The sequence below is a fragment of the Lithobates pipiens genome, unplaced genomic scaffold (genome assembly GCF_037356315.1).
Source record: "Lithobates pipiens isolate NorthernLeopardFrog02 unplaced genomic scaffold, aLitPip1_a1.2 Scaffold_19, whole genome shotgun sequence".
In the NCBI taxonomy this organism is placed as follows: Eukaryota; Metazoa; Chordata; class Amphibia; order Anura; family Ranidae; genus Lithobates; species Lithobates pipiens.
Genome location: NW_027507764.1, coordinates 593,776,933 through 593,797,339, shown reverse-complemented (window position 1 = coordinate 593,797,339; position 20,407 = coordinate 593,776,933). Strand labels below are relative to the sequence as shown.

Below are 20,407 nucleotides of genomic sequence, written 5' to 3'. Positions count from 1 at the left end.
TCAGCTTAACATTTTATTAAACTTTTAATGTACAAGTTTGTGGCTTCAGGTAATCCAGTGTTTACATTTCATGTTCTTTTCAATTGCAGAGGATTCTGGGAGTGAGCGGGACCCGACGGAATCGCCAATTTGTGGCAGAAAAGTCCCCAGCTCTCCGATGGCTCCATCTCCTGGCATGTTGGAACACCTTAGACTGGGAGCCTCGCCCAGGAGGTCCACCGCGGATAGGAAGAGTCCCCGCCCCCAAGGTTCGGCCCATTGGTGGTTTTGTTAGTCCTCACTTCTGATTGCTAGTTGTATGGCCAAGCCATGAAAATGTCTTAACAAAGTTCTACACCTTGAAATCTGGACATGCCATCCTCTTCATTCAGGGGTTTGTGAATCACAAGACTTGCTGAACAGAATATATTTTGGCAGGTAATATTCATTTCATTTATTTTCCAGAAATCTCACCTGGGAAGTCGCACCTGCACGGTCTGGTGAATTGCCTAAAAGAGATCTCGGCTAGTCGCCCGTGGGCACAACCCCATGCCCCGCACCCTGCAGGTCAGTCTCTGGTACAAAGCTTAGGTGAAGGAGGGGCATCGGGCATGTATTTCAGTTGGTCACATGTTATAGCCACGCCCCCTGTGATATCACACGTTTCTGCTTGTCGCGTTATAGCCACACCCCCTTCTGGTGATGTCACAAATTGCTTGTCACCGCTAATAGCCACACCCCCATGTCTTCACACATTATTTCTTGTCACCTCTAGTAGCCACGCCCCCTCATTACCCCATACAAATCCTGTTCCCGGATCCCTGTCTGTGTTGCAGATCCTTCCCGTGGGATGAAGAGGGCGGCTCTGGACTCTTCCAGCCCCTCCCGCGTGGTCAGTGTCTTGTGGAGACCCCCGGATGAGATTCTGAAGGATGGTGAGTGTTGTGTGTGGGTGACCGGGGGGGGGGGGGGCAGGCGCCATCAGAGTGTACTGATTGCAGAACAGAGAAGCCGAGCGATTGCTTGTACAGAAGATCGGTCTTTTTAAATCTGTCAGTTTAATTAAAATAAAGCGTCCTGTTATAAGGTGACAACGCTGTGTCCTTGTCTCACATTTGTGCTCCTGTGTTGTCACATTGCTTCCAGTGGAGACTTAACCACTTGCTTAACGGGCATTTGTACCCCTTCCTGCCCAGACCAATTTTCAGCTTTCAGCACTTTCACACTTTGTTAATTGCGCAGTCATGTAACACTGTACACACATAACATTTTTATCATTTTTTTTATCACACAAATACAGCTTTCCTTGGGTGGTATTTAATCACAAAAAGCCCAAAAATGTAAAAAAAAAATCATATTTCATAGTCTGTTATAAAATTTTGCAAACAGGTAATTTTTCTTCACTGATGTGCTCTGATGAGGCGGCAGTGGTGGGCACTGATGAGGCTGCACTGATGAGGCTGCACTGGTGGGCCCTGACGAGGCGGCAGTGGTGAGCACTGAGGCAGCAGTGGTGGCCACCAATGCTGCACTGACGAGGCGGCAGTGGTGGCCACTGATGCTGCACTGGTGGGCCCTGACGAGGTGGCAGTGGTGGGCCCTGACGAGGTGGCAGTGGTGGGCCCTGACGAGGTGGCAGTGGAGGGCCCTGACAAGGTGGCAGTGGAGGGCCCTGACAAGGTGGCAGTGGAGGGCCCTGACGAGGTGGCAGTGGAGGGCCCTGACGAGGTGGCAGTGGAGGGCCCTGACGAGGTGGCAGTGGTGGGCCCTGACGAGGTGGCAGTGGTGGGTACTGACGAGGCGGCAGTGGTGGCCACTGATGCTGCACCAGTGGGCCCTGACGAGGCGGCAGTGGTGGGCCCTGACGAGGCGGCATTGGTGGGCCCTGACGAGGCGGCAGTGGAGGGCCCCGGCAGTGGTGGGCACTGACGAGGCGGCAGTGGTGGCCACTGATGCTGCACTGGTGGGCCCTGACGAGGCCGGCAGTGGTGGGCCCTGACGAGGCCGGCAGTGGTGGGCACTAATAAGGCTGCACTGATGAGGCGACACTGGTGGGGGCAATCTTAAGACCAATGTCCCTGTAACAGAAATCGGTCACCGGCTTTCTTTTCTCATGTTCTCAGCGCAAGGAGAAAAAAGCCGATAACCGGCTTCTGAATACTTCCGTGATCCGCTGATCACGTGGTAAAGGGCTGCTGTGATTGGCCCTTTACCCTGATTTGTGACCTGTGATCGCCCCTTTACCCCGATCTGTGATCATCGGAGTGCAATCATGGGAGGATGTCTATGGACGCCCCCCCTGGCACAGGAAACCCGCACTTGTACTCCCTCTTTCGGCTATGGTGCGGGTGGAAAGTGGTTGAATTATGATGAGTATGGTGAAGCTGTTGTCCCAAAATGCTTTGCTGCTCAGTAACATAAGCCTCCATTGGCTAAGTGAACCAAGCTGTGAAATGTTCGTCCATCCGCCATCTTTTCCAGGACTAAACCTCCGACTCCTCTCTCACCAGAACCGTATACTACAACCGGCGGGTCACCCAATCCCTTCACCGTGGCTGTGACCAATGGATCCGCTCGAAAGAAAGTCGCCGAGGCCAAGATGGCGGAATCTGTCAGATCAAGAGTTGGTGAGTGCATCCATTATACTGTGTACCTGAGGGCCCCCGGGGGCCCAACCTGCATTATACCGGGTAGTGGGAGGGGTTATCTTGTGCTAAAATTTTAAATTTTTGGGTAAAAATCCTAGTTTTTTTTTTTCATTTGCAACAGTGAAAAGGCGAACGTATTGTGGTACAGAGACCAGTGTAGGGGGTTCGGGGTGTCGCCTTGTCTCTGAAAACGTCCAGCAGATCTGATAGTGTGTGTTGTATTACAGCAGAGCCACCAGCAGGCGGCGCCCTGATCTCAATGAAATGTCCGGATCGGGTCCATACATGGCCCCCTGGGGGGCAGAATGTGGGCGGCGGCGGCGGATTCCTGAAAACGGAGGAGCCGCGCAGGGTGGAACTAGGGGTGAAGAGAACGCACTCTGACGGTAAGATGGATCCCATACTGCAATTAAAAAGTTCCTAAAAAAATGTTTAAAGAAAAAAAAAAAATATTCCCTGCAAAGAGTTAACGATTTCCCCTTCTGCTGCCGCTGAACTTCGTTGTCCTTGAGCCCCACAATGGATACCCCTCCTCTGTACTGTGTGGTACCTTCCCTACCCCTATGGACACAGTACAGCAGTGGTCCCCAACCTTTTTGGCACCGGGGACCGGCGTAGTTGAAGAAAATTGTGCCAAGGCCCAGGGGGGTGTATGCGGCTTTTCACGGGCAATTTATCGGGGCGATGGCTGGCGTTGGCGCTTCAATCATCTCGGCACCATCATTGATATGATGTCAGGATGATTGAAGCGCATTATTTCTATTATTACATTGTAATATATAATGAAATAGTTCAACTCACCATAACGCAGAATGTGCCAGAGTGTCACTTGCCACGTCGCCTGTCACCAGATGCAGATTGTCACTTGCCACGTCGCCTGTCACCAGATGCAGATTGTCACTTTCCACGTCGCCTGTCTTCAGATGCAGCTTGTCACTTGCCACGTCGCTTGTCACCAGAAGCATTTTGTCCCTTGCCATGTCGCCTGCCACCAGATTCAATTTGTCCCTTGCCACGTCACCTACCACCAGATGCAGATTGTCACTTGCCACGTCACCTGCCACCAGATTTGGATTGTCACTTGCCACGTCCCCTGCCATCAGATGCAGCTTGTCATTTGCCACGTCGCCTGCCACCAAATGTGGATTGTCACCTGCCACCACATGACGGTTGTCACTGCAGTGGTGGCTGCACAGGTGTGCACATTAGTTCAGAGGCAAGCCTGGACTAGTGGGTAGTAAGGAAGAACAGCGGTAATGGCGGGGGGGGGGGCGGTAGTGAGAGATGATCGATGACAGTGTATCAGTGTTCTGCCGCACTGTGTCGGCAGAGGTGCAGTAAAGTGGGCGGGGCAGTGAGAGATGATCTCATCTCTCTGTTCCCCCACCTCAGCTCCAGCATTATAGCATCCCCGCTGTGAGCGCGAAAGAGCGGCGATGCAGGCGGGCGGTTGGAGATGATCTCATCTCTCTGGCCTCCGTATAGTGGCCCCGCTGTGAGCACGGAACAGCGGTGATGCGGGCGGGCGGTGAGAGATGATGTCATCTCTCTGCCTGCTCCGCCGCCGCTCATCAGAGACAGTGCAGCCTTCGCGGCCCGGCTGCAAGCAGGCCACGGCCCAGGGATTGATGACCCCTGCAGTACAGGACTCGCAGTGACCTAGGGGGTCAGTGGAAGAAACCACAGTGTGCAGAGGGGGGACCAGACATTCAGGTGGGGTAGGGTCAGGATTAACCCTTTTCTTTTCAGAGCAGAATTTAAAGGTTAACTCCACTATACTATATAATATATATATATATATATATATATATATATATATATATATATATATATATATATATATACACACATATATATATATATATATATACATACAGTATAAGATCCTTGCCACACCCCCAGTGACATCACCTGTATTTCTGCATGTCATCTTCTATGGCCCCGCCCCATGCCTCCATACTACTTTAGCGCTGTGTGTGGAATGTTTGTCCCCCCCCCCCCCCCGGGTGGCCCTAGTTGAGTTGTTTGGAAGGGAGAGCTCCGTCCCGTCCTTCCAGTACTTTCTCTCTCTGTGTTCCAGATCCCTCCTGCCTGTCGGTGAAGAGGCCGGCCCTGGACCCCACCAGCCCCTCTCGTGTTGTCGGCACGTTGTGGATCCCTCCAGACGGTAAGCGTTGTGTTGAGTTTCTGCACATTGTGGGGGGAATGTAGAGTAGGAGGATGCAGCCATATTGGTTGTGGGAAGATATTGAGTCTGTCCGTCCTCTTGGGGAGGGGGGTGCCGTGTGTCACATGACCGTGCCACATGTCTGTAGATGTTCTGCTCCTCCATGGATGAAGGATGATGGTCACCTGATCTGGACTTTGCCGTGGGGTCGGCAGTTTTTAGCCGGTCGCCCATTTCCCTTCATATAAGGGCGGTTGTCGTGGAGCGTCAGGTGGTCTCCTTTTGCAGGGTTCACCATCATACATGGACGCCATTCTTTTACTATTGTGATGGGAGGAGCTTCACCCCGGGAATCGCTCCATGTCATTCATTGGACGGGTATGTGTTCAATTAGCCGGAGTTTGAAAAGATGGCGCCAGATAAGTCTGAAGATAGGAAGAGCTTCTCCATATGTCCACCACAGCAGTCGCTACACCAATATAATTCAATTCACTTCACTTCATCCATTCACCCAATAAAAATCCCCGGCTCCTCTCCTGCACTGAAACGGCTTCCTCTGATTTCTATGCACACTGTGAGCTTCTCACAATGTGCATTAGGAGCTGTAGCAAGTCAGATAGAGCCCCACCTAATTTCTTGGCTGGAGGACATCCAGCATCATCTAGTCTTTTCCTCCCCAGCCTAACTGTCCCTGGCTCCACCTCCTTCATTCATTGGGTCTCGGCTTTTTCAGTCATGGAGGCTCGGCATCACATGTGGGTGTTATTGAGGGCCTACTCAGAAATGCTCATTGCTTGAAAGGTTGGTGGGAGAGTTTTTTTTTAAATGGAGTTCCAGAAATTAAACAATGAAAAATAGGGTACCTCCGTCCTATCAAAATGGAGAGGTTTGTAGTTTGAGGCTAGTGGACTTGGGCTAGTGGTACCATAACAACTGAGATACAGAACGTGGAGGGGATGGGCGGGAAGGACGGGAGAGAGCAGAAGAGTGGAGAGGATGGGCGGGAAGGACGGGAGAGAGCAGAAGAGTGGAGAGGATGGTCGGGGGAGAGTGAAGCAGAGTGTAGAGGATGGCAAAAGAGGGTAGCAGTGGGGAGCACAGCAAGAAAGGGGAGCAAAGTGGGAGAAGATGGCGGGAGAGGGGAGCGGAGTTGACAGGACAGCAGGAGAGTGGAGGGGAGAGGACAGCGGGAGAGGGGAGCTGAGTGGGGTAGACGGTGAGAGAGGGGGGATAGGTGGTGGGAGAGGGGAGCAGAGTGGAGAGGGCGGTGGGAGAGGGGAGCAGAGTGAAGAGGATGCTGTGAGAGAGGGGAGAAGACAAGATGGCTGGAGAGAGGGGAGTGGAGAGGACAGCGGCAGAGCGGACAGGATGGCAGGAGAGGAGTGGAGAAAATGGTGGGAGAGGGGAGGGGAGCGGAGTGAGCACGGTGGGAAAGGGGAGCCGAGTGGGCAGGACAGTGGGAGAGGGGAGCAGAGTGGACGGGATGGTGGGAGAGGAGTGGAGAGGATGGTGGGAGAGGGGAGTGGATTGGAGGGGGAGGGAAGTGAAGAGACTGGTGGGAGAGAGGAGCGGATTGGAGGGGAGAAGATGGTGGGAGAGAGGAGCAGATTGTAGGAGAGCAAAGTGGAGGGTACGGCGGGAGAGGTTGGTGGGAGAGGGGAGGGGAGGTGAGTGGAGATGACGGCGAGAGAGGGGAGAGGATGGTGGGAGAAGGGAAGGGAGTGGAGAGGATGGCGGGAGAGGGGAGGAGAGTGGAGAGGATGGCAGGAGAGGGGAGCAGATTGGAGGAGAGCAAAGTGGAGGGTACGGCGGGAGAGGGGAGCGGAGTGGAGAGGCTGGTGGGAGAGGGGAGGGTAGGTGAGTGGAGACGATGGTGGGAGAGGAGTGGAGATGGCGGCGAGAGAGGGGAGAGGATGGTGGGAGAGAGGAGTGGTGAGGACGGTGGGAGAAGGGAAGGGAGTGCAGAGGATGGCGGGAAAGGGGAGGGGAGGAGAGTGGAGAGGATGGCGGGAAAGGGGAGGGGAGGAGAGTGGAGAGGATGGAGGGGAGGAGAGTGGAGAGGATGGCGGGAGAGGGGAGGGGAGGAGAGTGGAGAGGATGGCGGGGGAGGGGAGGAGAGGGGAGGGGACGGTGGGGGGGCCACATAAGAATATTCATAGTTAGGTTCCTATCAATAAATCTATGTTGTTGGTGGTCGGGTCGCTCCTCTCTGATGGCCATTGTGGCTCAATAAGAGTTTTGTCTGCAGATGGAAAATGTCCTCTGATGAGCGTGAGAAACTGTGTGAGGAAGATCCCCAGCTGCTGGGCACCCCCTCCTCCTGTACGTGGCCCTGCCCCCACCTCCACTGTCCCTGAGCCCTGCCACACCCGCATCGGCACACAAGGTGGGTACCAACTGTTCCTGTGTAGAGTAGTCATGATCCCGGGTGGTTGATGGAGATCCCCCAGCACTCAGCCCCGAGAGCCCTCAAACCATCCAAACTGGCTGCTAACACTGAAATAAAAGCCTCGCTCTCTCGTTTCTCGTTCCTCGCTCTCTCGTTCCTCGCTCTCTCGTTCCTCGCTCTCTTGTTCCTCGCTCTCTCGTTCCTCGCTCTCTTGTTCCTCGCTCTCTCGTTCCTCGCTCTCTCGTTCCTCGCTCTCACATTCCTTGCTCTCACATTCCTTGCTCTCACATTCCTCACTCTCGTTCTTTGCTCTCACATTCCTTGCTCTCACATATCTTGCTCTCACATTCCTCGCTCTCACGTTCCTCGCTCTCACATTCCTCACTCTCGTTCCTCGCTCTCACATTCCTTGCTCTCACATTCCTTGCTCTCACATATCTTGCTCTCACATATCTTGCTCTCACATATCTTGCTCTCACATATCTTGCTCTCACATATCTTGCTCTCACATATCTTGCTCTCACATATCTTGCTCTCACATATCTTGCTCTCACATTCTTTGCTCTCACGTTCCTCACTCTCACATTCCTCGCTCTCACGTTCCTCGCTCTGGTGCCCCTATCTGTGGGATGTATGAACTGGAATGTCATGATGGGTCCCCTCCAGGCTGATTTTAGTATTCCTGTAGATGATCCCAGTGTGAGAGCTCCTATAGACTGGGATACAACTGCACTTTATGAAAACACTACAATAATTAATCCCGCCCATGTGACCGCCCCCGAGGGTTCTGGTTCTGTTAAGCTGCCAGTTAGACTCGTCATGTAATCTGATTTATCACATTGTGTGCAGGTGGCGGTATGTCGGGGAAGGTAGTAGAGGTGAAGGAAGAGAATAGTCCGAGCCCCATTCCTACACCCACCAGACAATGGGCCCCGCCCACTGGGAGCCCCACCAGTCCTGACCAATCAGGTGAGAAACGATTTCAACTTTCCTGTAAGCCGTATTATTATTTTACCATAATTAGGACCATCAATTCCTCCCACAGAGAATACAGCGAATGATCTTTTATTTCTTCAGTCCACAGAGTTGAACTAATAGATTGGACTCATTGATCCCCAAATTCCCTCAATACGATCTTCCTTCTAATAACAATAATTGCTCCAAAAATAAAATGATTCTCATTAAAGACGTCCCACAAGGATTTATTGACATAGTGCTGTGATTTACCTTTTGTCTGGAATCCTTCCAGAAAAATAGATCACTTCCTGTGCCTAGGCACTCCTGATATCTGGGCGCTTCCTGTGCCTTGGCACTCATGATATCAGGGCACTTCCTGTGTTCCTGTGTCTTGGCACTCCTGATATCAGGGCGCTTCCTGTGCCTTGGCACTCCTGATATCAGGGCGCTTCCTGTGCCTTGGCACTCCTGATATCAGGGCGCTTCCTGTGCCTTGGCATTCTTGATATCAGGGCGCTTCCTGTGCCTTGGCATTCTTGATATCAGGGGCGCTTCCTGCGCCTAGGCAGTCCTGATACCAGGGCATGTCCTGCGCCTAGGCACTCCTGACACCAGGGCACATTCTGAGCCTAGGCACTCCTGATATCAGAGTACTTCCTGTGCCTAGGCACTCCTGACACCACGGCATGTCCTGAGCCTAGGCACTCCTGTCACTTGTATATCTGCAGTGTGAGATCATCTAAGGCACTGCTGTCTCTGACTTCTGGACTCTCAAGATTTGGAGTGAGATTTTGGTGATGTCTCTAGTGTTCTCCTTGCTGGAGGCTGACATTAAAAGGAAAGATGGCCGCCTCCACACAAAACCCCAGTGCAGAACAAGACGCGGTAAGTTGTCAGTAATGGGGGAAAAGATCAGCTGCAGGAAGACCGCAGGCAATACTAGTGACAAATTCTTCATCCTTTGCCTGCTGTTTATGGGCGCAGCTTACAGACACAGCTCCTCCTCCTAACCCCCAAAGTCAAATCTCCTGCAAATAAGATTTATAAATAAAGTTATTGCAAATAAATAAAAAGAATACATAGTCCAGGCTTCTGATGCTTCTGGGTGGTGTCACTGCTACCTCGCGGGATAGCTGGGTGCTTGGAATCCTGCGAGATTATTCCCCTGCAATGGGCTGCAGGGTATTCTTGGCGCGCAGAAGCCACTTGCAGCCTGTAGATGGCAGTGTGTCCCTGCATAATATTATAATGGTCTGATACAATTACAGTATTTAACAAAAACTATTCATGGAGTTACATAGTAACCAATGCAATGCTGATACTACTAAACCTTATTTGGGTGTCCAGGATTCACTTACCTCTGGGCACAGAAGGGTTAAATATTGTGACAGTGCCGTATGAAGTATTCATTGTGAAATATTTTGTCATTGCTTGTGTATGGAGCTAGTACTCAATACCAGAAAATGGGGGTGGGGGGGAGACAAGAGGTCCTAGTAGTTAAAGAATATCCATATATATGATGGGATTGGTGATGTATAGAGCCATCTTCTTGATTGGTTAAGTTCTGGATACCCCCTCTGGAAGTTCCTCCCCCCCCTGTGTGATCACTCTGCCCTTGTCTGTGTAGGAACACCGTCTACAAACGTCCATCTCAGTGGCCTTAGGAGACTCATGGAGGAGATCCCGGTGGCGGAATCCAGCAGCTCTTCCCGTGCTATGTACAACATCGCCATCGGACACTCCATGATGAGGAGACACGACAGAACCAACTTCCTGTCCTACTACAACGGTGCGTTCAGGGTGGTGGAGACCTTTAGAGCAGGTAGTCCTCAAGTACCCCCAACAGGTCATGTCTTCGGGATTTCCTTTACCTCTCCACAGGTGTTTTACACCAATAGCAAGGGCTTGCTATTTATTACAGCTATTTCATCCCCAAACATGGCCTGTTGGGGGGTACTTTGAGGGCCGAGGTTGGGAACCACTGATTTAGAGGTTCCAAGTTGTGGGATAAGCTCCCCTTCAATCACACAGGTGGCCACAAGTGACTGGAGATACTTACACAATGACCTCCACGACCAACCCTTCCCATTTTCCTTAGCCACCTTTCGAAAGGTAAGTGATATTCAGAGGTTCTGAGCCTCCTTTACCAACACTTAAGGGCCAATTGTAGACATTTGTGTACCCAGACATAAGACAGCTGTGTGTACCAGAACCTCCTAACGCCCCTCCCCCGTGTCAATCTGGCCAAACTGCTGACAGGTCCTCTTTGTTTTGTATAATGGAGTTTTCAGAGCCATGTGATATTCGGGGGTGACCACTGATGATCCCCCATCTTCTTCCCTTTTGCAGATGATGGCATCTTCCAGGCCGAGCTGAACGATAACACGGTGGCGTCTGTGGATTCGGTGTACAGTGATGATACCAGCTTGTCCTCTGAGAACTGTGAGATCCGTTCGTCTTTGAACAGTTATGGGGGGAATATACTGAGCATCACATATCACCCCGACACCCCGGTGTGGGGGGGGGGGGGTGCGTGGGTATTTAGAGACTCCCAGGCTCAGTGACCCAACAAGTACTGGAGCCAGAGATGGACAGGGCAGAGGTCTCTCAGCTTGTCAATCATGATGTGATGTCATGGAGGGCGGGACAAAGCAGAAGTCTCCCCCTATCAATCGTGTGATGTCATGGAGAGCAGGACAGAGCAGAAGTCTCCTGGCCTGTCAATGGTGGTGTGATGTCATGGGGGCGGGACCAAGCAGTAGTCTTCCAACCTGTCAATCGTGGTGTGATGTCATTGTGGGCATGGCAGCAGAAATCTCCCCCCCTGTCAATCGTGTAATGTCGTGGAGGGCAGTGCAGAAGTCTCCTGGCCTGTCAATCATGATGTGATGCCATGGGGGGGGGGGGGGGGGGGGGCGGGACAAAACAGTAGTCTCCCAACCTGTCAATCGTGGTGTGATGTCATGGTGAGCAGGATAAAAAAAAACAGAAGTCTCCCGGCCTGTCCATCATAGTGTGATGTATTGGTGGGCAGGACAGAGCAGAAGTCTCCCAGCCTGTCAATCTTGTGATGACATGATGGGCGGGACAATGCAGAAGTCTCCCCCCTGTCAATCGTGTGATGTCATGGAGGGCGGGACAAAGCAGAAGTATCCCAGCCTTTCAAGGTCATGGGGAGCGGGACAGAGCAGTAGTCAATCATGGTGTGATGTCATGGTAGGCAGGAAAGAGCAGAAGTCTCCTGGCCTGTCAATCGTGGTGTGATGTCATGGGGGCGGGACAAAGCAGTAATCTTCCAACCTGTCAATCATGGTGTGATGTCATGGTGGGCATGACAAAGCAGACGTCTCCCGGCCTTTCAATTGGGATGTGATGCCATGGGAGGCGGGACAAAGCAGTAGTCTTTCCAGCCTGTCAATCGTGGTGTGATGTCATGGTGGGCGTAAGAAAGCAGAAGTCTCCCGGCCTTTCAATCTTGGTGTGATGTCATGGTGGGCAGGATAAAAAAACAGAAGTCTCCCGGCCTGTCCATCATGGTGTGATGTATTGGTGGGCAGGACAGAGCAGAAGTCTCCCAGCCTGTCAATCGTGTGATGACATGATGAGCAGGACAAAGCAGAAGCCTCCCCCCTGTCAATCGTGTGATGTCATGGAGGGCGGGACAAAGCAGAAGGCTCACAGCCTTTCAAGGTCATGGTGTGATGTCATGGTGGGCGGGTCAGAGCAGGAGTTTGAGATGCCCAAGCTCGCACAGGTTTACTGGCTTGTGATTGGCTCGGTGCTGTCATGTGATCCTCCATACCTGGATGTATCAGGTCCTTTCTTTGTTGCTGGCCGTGGAACTGAGTGGTGGGCGATGAGAAGGGTGGCATTAACGGGTACCTTCATATATTTTTTTTTTTTTTTTTTACACCTTCTAATTTTTGGGGGGACCTTCACCCCAAAATACCTATTCTGCTGGTCACAGGGGGGATGGAATGGACAAATCACAGCTATGCTGTGTGTTCCCCTTTAAGAATGTCTCCTTTAAGGACTCTCTCTTCTCCAATGATGATCTTCAGAGACTGTTCATGGTAACATTGGCATTTTCTGTACTTCACTTCCTCAGTGGATCCCTCATATTCAGCGATCGGTGGGCTGCAGCGGGTGGTGAGTGAGTTTGCAGAGCTGGGTTCGGTCAGTCCTTTGGTGGCAGTTTCCGTACCGCCGTCCACCGGCGCCCAGGAAGGACACGGACTGAAGGCCAAGGAGCCGGCACCCGGTGAGTGCAAAATGTTGGCGTTCTCCCGGTCCCCTGACCCTGCACGGCCGGTACTAATGTCTATCCTTCTCCGCAGGTTCCGCTCCTCGTCTGAACGATGGCGGGAGGGGGTCACAGAGGGGCATGCTGGTGAACACGGCGAGCGCCTGTTCAACTGAGAATGGTAAGATCCGCAGACCAATCAGAGCTCTTCTTGATGTGACCCGTGATCCTGATTTGTATTATCCACGTGGCTCGTCTTCTCTGCAGGGGAGGCTGCGTACGCGGCGCTGTGCGGATTACAGAAGGTCGTCCGCGGCTTCAATGAGCAGGAATGTGTGAGCCCCTTCACAGCGGTGCGGAGCGCCCCCCATCATGGCGGCTTGAGGGAGAGTCTGACCAAGAGAAGCTTCACCCAGGAGGAGGAAGGTGATGAGCAGCATTGGGGTTGTGTCTGAATGGGGAGGGGTGCACTTGGGTCCCAATTTTTTCTCCGGGATCCATGATTGGTGTTTTTACATGTAGTGGGGGAGGGGTCTGAACTGTGGGCCCCTCATTGACGTGACCCCCCCCCCCCCACTAACAGCTCGTTCTTTTCTCTGTGTCTCCAGGGGAATCTCCACAGCTTCCGGATTCTTCTCCAGCGCTGGCCACTCGCTTCCTGTGTGAGGGGTCCTGGCTCCCCAATGCTGGTGAGATGCTGGGAATGGCAGGAGGTGTGCAGAACCTCTCTGGTTAAAGCGCCCCCTCCATGTCCTTAGTTATAGCGCCCCCTCCATGTCTCCAATTATAGCGCCCCCTCCATGTCTCCAATTATAGCGCCCCCACCATGTCTCCAGTTACAGCGCCCCCACCATGTCTCCAGTTACAGCGCCCCCACCATGTCTCCAGTTACAGCGCCCCCACCATGTCTCCAGTTACAGCGCCCCCACCATGTCTCCAGTTACAGCGCCCCCACCATGTCTCCAGTTACAGCGCCCCCACCATGTCTCCAGTTACAGCGCCCCCACCATGTCTCCAGTTACAGCGCCCCCACCATGTCTCCAGTTACAGCGCCCCCACCATGTCTCCAGTTACAGCGCCCCCACCATGTCTCCAGTTACAGCGCCCCCACCATGTCTCCAGTTACAGCGCCCCCACCATGTCTCCAGTTACAGCGCCCCCACCATGTCTCCAGTTACAGCGCCCCCACCATGTCTCCAGTTACAGCGCCCCCACCATGTCTCCAGTTACAGCGCCCCCACCATGTCTCCAGTTACAGCGCCCCCACCATGTCTCCAGTTACAGCGCCCCCACCATGTCTCCAGTTACAGCGCCCCCACCATGTCTCCAGTTACAGCGCCCCCACCATGTCTCCAGTTACAGCGCCCCCACCATGTCTCCAGTTACAGCTCCCCCACCATGTCTCCAGTTACAGCGCCCCCACCATGTCTCCAGTTACAGCGCCCCCACCATGTCTCCAGTTATAGTGTCCCCACCATATCTCTGATACCATGTTTCCAGCTATAGCGCCCCCTCCATGTCTCCAGCTATAGCGCCCCCTCCACGTCTCCAGCTATAGCGCCCCCTCCACGTCTCCAGCTATAGCGCCCCCTCCACGTCTCCAGCTATAGCGCCCCCTCCACGTCTCCAGCTATAGCGGCCCCTCCACGTCTCCAGCTATAGCGGCCCCTCCACGTCTCCAGCTATAGCGGCCCCTCCACGTCTCCAGCTATAGCGGCCCCTCCATGTCTCCAGCTATAGCGGCCCCTCCATGTCTCCAGCTATAGCGGCCCCTCCATGTCTCCAGCTATGGTGCCCCCTTCCACGTCTCCAGTTTTAGGGCCCTTACCGTGTCTCTGATCTATCCTCTCTCCCCTCAGACTCCTCATACTCTGCCCTCAGCGGACTACAGAAGGTGGTGAATGGCTTCTCTGATCTCGGTTGTGTCAGTCCATTCTCAGCAGTCAGCACGTCCGCCAGTGAAAGCGCCATAGAAATTTGCTCCCGGAAAAAGAGCGAACAGCCGGCACTGGGTGAGGAGATTGTAACCTATCCACCTCCTGTAAATTTCCCCCGGAAAGTTCACCATTTCTCAGAAAATCCTGACTGAAGGTGTCCTTAACACTAATACCGTTTAACACTTAACTATTTGTCGACATTGTCTCGGTACTTTGGGCCCCGACCTGCGTCCTTTATAAGTACAGTGGCAGTCCTGGTCTCAGTAGATTGGGCCCCAGCCTGGGTCTTTTATAAGTATGGGGACAGTCCTTGTCCCTATATGCCGGGCTTCAGACTGGGTCCTTTATAATTATGGTGACAGTCCTTGTCTCGGTACGCTGGGCCCCCGGTGACAATCCCTGCCATGGTACACTGGCCCTCCCAGTGATGGGACTTGTCTCGGTATGACGCCACCCAAACCCCCCATGACGGTCCTTGTCTTGGTACGATGACCCCTCTGTGCCAGTCCTTGTCTTGGTACGATGACCCCCCTGTGCCGGTCCTTGTCTTGGTACGATGACCCCTCTGTGCCGGTCCTTGTCTTGGTACGATGACCCCCCTGTGCCGGTCCTTGTCTTGGTACGATGACCCCCCTGTGCCGGTCCTTGTCTTGGTACGATGACCCCCCTGTGCCGGTCCTTGTCTTGGTACGATGACCCCCCTGTGCCGGTCCTTGTCTTGGTACGATGACCCCCCTGTGCCGGTCCTTGTCTTGGTACGATGACCCCCCTGTGCCGGTCCTTGTCTTGGTACGATGACCCCCCTGTGCCGGTCCTTGCCTTGGTACGATGATCCCCCCCGGTGACGGTCCTTGTCTCGGTACGCTGACCCCCCGATGACAGTCCTTGTCTCGGTACGCTGACCCCCCGGTGACGGTCCTTGTCTGGGTATGCTGACACCCCCGTGACAGTTCTTGTCTCGGGTACGCCGGGCACCGGATGGGTTGTTGCTATTATTCTGTGTTAGAAGATGTGTGTGAATGATGTGTTCTCTCCTGTACAGATGCCTCCTGTTCTGCTCTCTGTGGGCTGAAGAAGGTGATTAATGGTGTCCCCGACAGCAGCTGTGTGAGCCCGGCCACAGTGTCCAGTAACCCTTCCAGTGTCGGAGAGCCGGACCCCGGTGTGAGGAGGAGATATGAGCAAAGCGAAGGTCAGTCGGGTCATTTCCAAGCCAAAATCCTCCATATAATGACACGTGCCAACCGCATGCTGCATGATAAATGGGCCTCCTATCCTGTGTATTGGGGGGGAGGGGGGAAATTACTTTATCGGTTGTCTGTGTCCAGCTTGGGTCTCATTCTATATATCTATGTCTTCCAGTCCACAGTGACTCTGCACGCTCTCATGGACCATCCAATAATCCGCAAAGGAATCCTCCCCGACCCAGCGGTCAGTGTATCGACCTGACACAGGAAGAGGAGACAGCAGGCGCTAAAGCCAGAACACCCAATCAGGAGAAGCAGAGCTTCAGGAATGGTAAATGCTTCCTCCATCTACAGGACAGTGTTTGTACCTCCTGGGTTGTCTTTCTTTATGGAACATGTCCAAGGGTGGTCCTTCTCTATGGAGCATGGTCAAGGGTGGTCCTTCTCTATGGAGCATGTCCAAGGGTGGTCCTTCTCTATGGAGCATGTCCAAGGGTGGTCCTTCTCTATGGAGCATGTCCAAGGGTGGTCCTTCTCTATGGAGCATGTCCAAGGGTGGTCCTTCTCTATGGAGCATGTCCAAGGGTGGTCCTTCTCTATGGAGCATGTCCAAGGGTGGTCCTTCTCTATGGAGCATGTCCAAGGGTGGTCCTTCTCTATGGAGCATGTCCAAGGGTGGTCCTTCTCTATGGAGCATGTCCAAGGGTGGTCCTTCTCTATGGAGCATGTCCAAGAATTCAAGGGTGGTCCTTTTCTGTGGAGCATATTCAAGGGTGGTCCTTTTCTGTGGAGCATATTCAAGGGTGGTCCTTTTCTGTGGAGCATATTCAAGGGTGGTCCTTCTCTATTGAACATGTTCAAGGGTGGTCCTTCTCTATTGAACATGTTCAAGGGTGGTTCTTCTCTATGGAGCATGTCTATGGGTGGTCCTTCTCTATGGAGCATGTTCAAGGGTTGTCCGTCTCTATGTAGCATGTCCAAGGGTGGTCCTTCTCTATGGAGCATGTCCAAGGGTGGTCCTTCTCTATGGAGCATGTCCAAGGGTGGTCCTTCTCTATGGAGCATGTCCAAGGGTGGTCCTTCTCTATGGAGCATGTCCAAGGGTGGTCCTTCTCTATGGAGCATGTCCAAGGGCGGTCCTTCTCTATGGAGCATGTCCAAGGGCGGTCCTTTTCTGTGGAGCATGTCCAAGGGTGGTCCTTTTCTGTGGAGCATATTCAAGGGTGGTCCTCCTCTATTGAACATGTCTATGGGTAGTCCTTCTCTATGGAGCATGTTCATGGGTTGTCCGTCTCCATGGAGCATGGTCAACAGTGGTCCTTCTCTGTGTAGCATGTTATATGTATTATAAAGCTTTAAGAGATCCAGAACAATCTGTACTGTAATGAAAAGGACTTTCTTGTAACAGACCGAACCCCAGAATCGTCCAGTGACCAGGCCACAAAGCCAATGGGGGAGCGGACCAGACCCCCTGCCAGCTCCCAGTTCATCGATCTGACGGAAGAGGAGGAGGCGCCGGTCAGGCACAAAGTACCGAGCTCAGAGGCTGGCAGGAAATCACATTCTGGTAAGAGGACAGGGAATGGAAATCTGAAGATGGTGGGACTGTTCAGTCCCGCTGTCCCTCAGCAGCGGCCAATCCCTGAATAGGATGACAAAAATGAAACTCATACCTTTGTGAACCCCCAATATAACTTGCAGCCATAGTCACACTGGTGACCTCTTGCAAGCTTGCTGGGTCTTTTGGAGGAATGCCTTCTGATCACAGACCTGGAAGTGGAGTCATAGGTCACGTGGTGCATTTACCCAGAAGCCCCCTCTTTCCAGGAAACGAAATTCACATTCTCCATTCTTGGTTTTAGGGCTCATTTAAACTTGCTTGGACTTTAACACACATTTTTTTTGATACTTGGGTAAAGCTTTAATAAAGCTTGGCAAATGCCCGGTGTGTGTTGATTTTCTATTTGTTTTAAACGTAGTAGAACCCCAGCTCAGTACTACCCCTGTTCAGCAAATCTCCAGCTTATTAGTACCCTTGTTCAGCAGAACCCCTGCTAAGTAGTAACCCCTAGCCTTGCTGATCCCCCACTCAGTAGTAACCCCTAGCCTTGCTGTTCCCCCACTCAGTAGTAACCCCGAGCTCTGCTGATCCCCCCACTCAGTAGTAACCCTGAGCTCTGCTGACCCCCCACTCAGTAGTAACCCCTAGCCTTGCTGATCCCCCACTCAGTAGTAACCCCGATCTCTGCTGATATCCCACTCAGTAGTAACCCCGAGCTCTGCTGATCCCCCACTCAGTAGTAACCCTGAGCTCTGCTGATCCCCCACTCAGTAGTAACCTCTAGCCTTGCTGATCCCTCACTCAGTAGTAACCCCGAGCTCTGCTGATATCCCACTCAGTATTAACCCCGAGCTCTGCTGATATCCCACTCAGTAGTAACTCCGAGCTCTGCTGATCCCCCACTCAGTAGTAACCCTGAGCTCTGCTGATCCCCCCACTCAGTAGTAACCCTGAGCTCTGCTGATCCCCCACTCAGTAGTAACCTCTAGCCGTGCTGATCCCTCACTCAGTAGTAACCCCGAGCTCTGCTGATATCCCACTCAGTAGTAACCCCGAGCTCTGCTGATATCCCACTCAGTATTAACCCCGAGCTCTGCTGATTCCCCCACTCAGTAGTAACCCTGAGCTCTGCTGATCCCCCACTCAGTAGTAATCCCGAGCTCTGCTGATCCTCCTCTCTCTGGTCCCCACTCACCTCCCATGCTGCTCACCATGTGTGACATCCTGCTGATCCTCCTCTCTCTGGTCCCCACTCACCTCCCATGCTGCTCACCATGTGTGACATCTGATAGTTTCTCCTGCTGATCCTCTTCCACTCAGTCCTTCTTCTCTCCAGTCCCCCACTCTATAGCGATCCCATGTTGCACCTCGTGTGCCGTCTGCTAGTTGCTTTGCTCGGTTTCCGTCCCCTCTCACCTTCCCGCTGCTCCACCCTGCACACCAGATGTGACGTCTGCATCGGACACTCCCAGAATATATACACATGACTGATGACGTCTTTCCGGTTCGCTTGTTGGTTCCCTGGTGCATCCTTCGGCTATATCATACCTTGCACTACCTCCAAAACAAAGCGAAGCCAACGCTAAATAAAAACCCTGCAAAAGCTGCAGGTGCTATTAGTGAGCATTGTCAGACTTCTGTGGAGGCTTTGGAGATGATTTGAAGCACCATGAAAGTGACACGGGGGATCCTGTTTTAAGCAAAGCAAACACAACGTGTGACCAGGGCTATAAGGAATCATTTTATTTAGTGGAAAGAGCTTTGATTGGCATTCAGAGTGCTTTAAAAAAAAAAATGTTGGATTCCACTTTTTGAAGCAAGTGTAAATGAAGCCTTAGGGTTCCGTATTATCTCTCGTATCCTCTAATATGTCTTTCTTTGCTCTCAGCCAGTCAACATAAAGCCACTTCAGACAGGAAGCACAGATCCCCCATCACTGCAGCCAGGACACGGAGGGTTGGTGCAGACAGGCCCCTGGACCCGGGGCCCTCCGGAGCCCGTAGAGGAGGTGAGGGTGATATTAGTGTGCGGATGGTCTGCCGGTGTGTGTGTGGCTGCCGTCATCTCACATCCCCGTATGATTGTGTCTTCTCCAGGAATCCCCACCGTAAATGAACACATCAGCGGCCTGGAGAAGCTGCTGAAAGGAGTGCCAACGTTTACCCCACCGAATACCCCCAGCGGGCAGAGGCGTAGCGGGAGCTGGTGGTTTAAAAGCACGTCCCCTCATGGTAATGTATAGGAGAGCAAGGCTGACTCTTCCCATTTGGCACCACCCATTAAAATAGTGTAAACTGTCTGTATTGTTTGTACAGGCCAATCAGATTGCAGCTGTCCTTCTCCAGACTGTCAGTTACATTGTTTCCATCTTTCTCTGTGAACTACAGAATCCCCTCCTCCATGTTGTAGAGGCAACGGGAAGGTGTTTTGTAGTCCTGTCCTAGGGGGACAATGCTGCTCCTCCATAGATACAGTAGACTGAGCCTTGCCATCCTAGAACAGGAAATGACTGGAAAAGGACAGATTGGACTGTAATTGTGATTTAGGGAAATGGTGTATGGAGTGGGCAGAACTGGGAGCTCTCGGATTTAGGCTCAATTTCTACTCTTGTCCTTCAGAGACGTGAATGGCCGCAGTGATCACCGTTGCTGGACATGAAGGGCGAGGGAATGGGCGTGATTATGACCTCACAAAAGCATTTTATTGTAAGAGACAGAACATTAAGGGGGGATCCTGCCTATCACATGGATCTGAAGATCTCACAACACCGGGAGGAAATCACTGACAATCTCAGAGGGTTTACAGACATTACCAATAACCTGGAGAGACGCCGGCCGGGGGCCACAATGACCAGACGCAGATAAGGGAGGGTAGCGTTGGATGTCCAAAGTGTTGGTGAGTACCTGTGCTGCAAGCGGACAGAGTTCACGTCTGAGGAACGTGAAACCTACTGGATTGCTGTGTCATTTGCCTGAATTCTTGTTGCCTTATCTCCACAGGGGGCGCTGCTACATGAACACGATTCCAATAGAAGGCCACCAGTGTGGCAGACAAGGCTTCAGATACGCCATCTATAATCTGCGTCACTCAGAGCAGCTAAGACATGGCGGACGAACTGCTTATGGTATGTATACACACTCATTGGGGGAAGGGTGTATTAAATGGATCAGATACTTTTTATTAGTATTTATACTATATGGCCAAAAGTAAGTGGACCCCCCTCCAAATGAGGGAGTTCAGGTGTCTCCAGTGAAGGGTACTGGTAAATCTCCATCATAAAAAGACATTGTAGACAATTATTTTCTGCCAACCTTGCGGTAACAGATTAGTGAAGACCAG

General features: G+C 52.5%; 1 protein-coding gene across 1 annotated transcript in view; it reads left to right on the top strand.

Moving 5' to 3' along the window:
- LOC143998141 (uncharacterized) overlaps nucleotides 1-20,407 on the top strand; it is a 67,945-nt gene that overhangs the window by 44,909 nt on the left and 2,629 nt on the right. Inside the window, exons 20-41 of the mRNA XM_077493882.1 lie at nucleotides 90-248; nucleotides 445-546; nucleotides 816-914; nucleotides 2,490-2,606; nucleotides 2,855-3,013; nucleotides 4,708-4,794; nucleotides 7,043-7,180; nucleotides 8,033-8,152; nucleotides 9,768-9,929; nucleotides 10,490-10,582; nucleotides 12,249-12,401; nucleotides 12,478-12,564; nucleotides 12,651-12,809; nucleotides 12,992-13,072; nucleotides 14,243-14,395; nucleotides 15,363-15,512; nucleotides 15,683-15,838; nucleotides 16,916-17,074; nucleotides 18,957-19,076; nucleotides 19,165-19,299; nucleotides 19,687-19,963; nucleotides 20,068-20,192. Coding sequence (XP_077350008.1) covers nucleotides 90-248; nucleotides 445-546; nucleotides 816-914; nucleotides 2,490-2,606; nucleotides 2,855-3,013; nucleotides 4,708-4,794; nucleotides 7,043-7,180; nucleotides 8,033-8,152; nucleotides 9,768-9,929; nucleotides 10,490-10,582; nucleotides 12,249-12,401; nucleotides 12,478-12,564; nucleotides 12,651-12,809; nucleotides 12,992-13,072; nucleotides 14,243-14,395; nucleotides 15,363-15,512; nucleotides 15,683-15,838; nucleotides 16,916-17,074; nucleotides 18,957-19,076; nucleotides 19,165-19,299; nucleotides 19,687-19,694 — 2,597 coding nt within the window. The 3' untranslated portion in view covers nucleotides 19,695-19,963; nucleotides 20,068-20,192. The remainder of the gene's footprint in view (nucleotides 1-89; nucleotides 249-444; nucleotides 547-815; nucleotides 915-2,489; nucleotides 2,607-2,854; nucleotides 3,014-4,707; nucleotides 4,795-7,042; nucleotides 7,181-8,032; nucleotides 8,153-9,767; nucleotides 9,930-10,489; nucleotides 10,583-12,248; nucleotides 12,402-12,477; nucleotides 12,565-12,650; nucleotides 12,810-12,991; nucleotides 13,073-14,242; nucleotides 14,396-15,362; nucleotides 15,513-15,682; nucleotides 15,839-16,915; nucleotides 17,075-18,956; nucleotides 19,077-19,164; nucleotides 19,300-19,686; nucleotides 19,964-20,067; nucleotides 20,193-20,407) is intronic.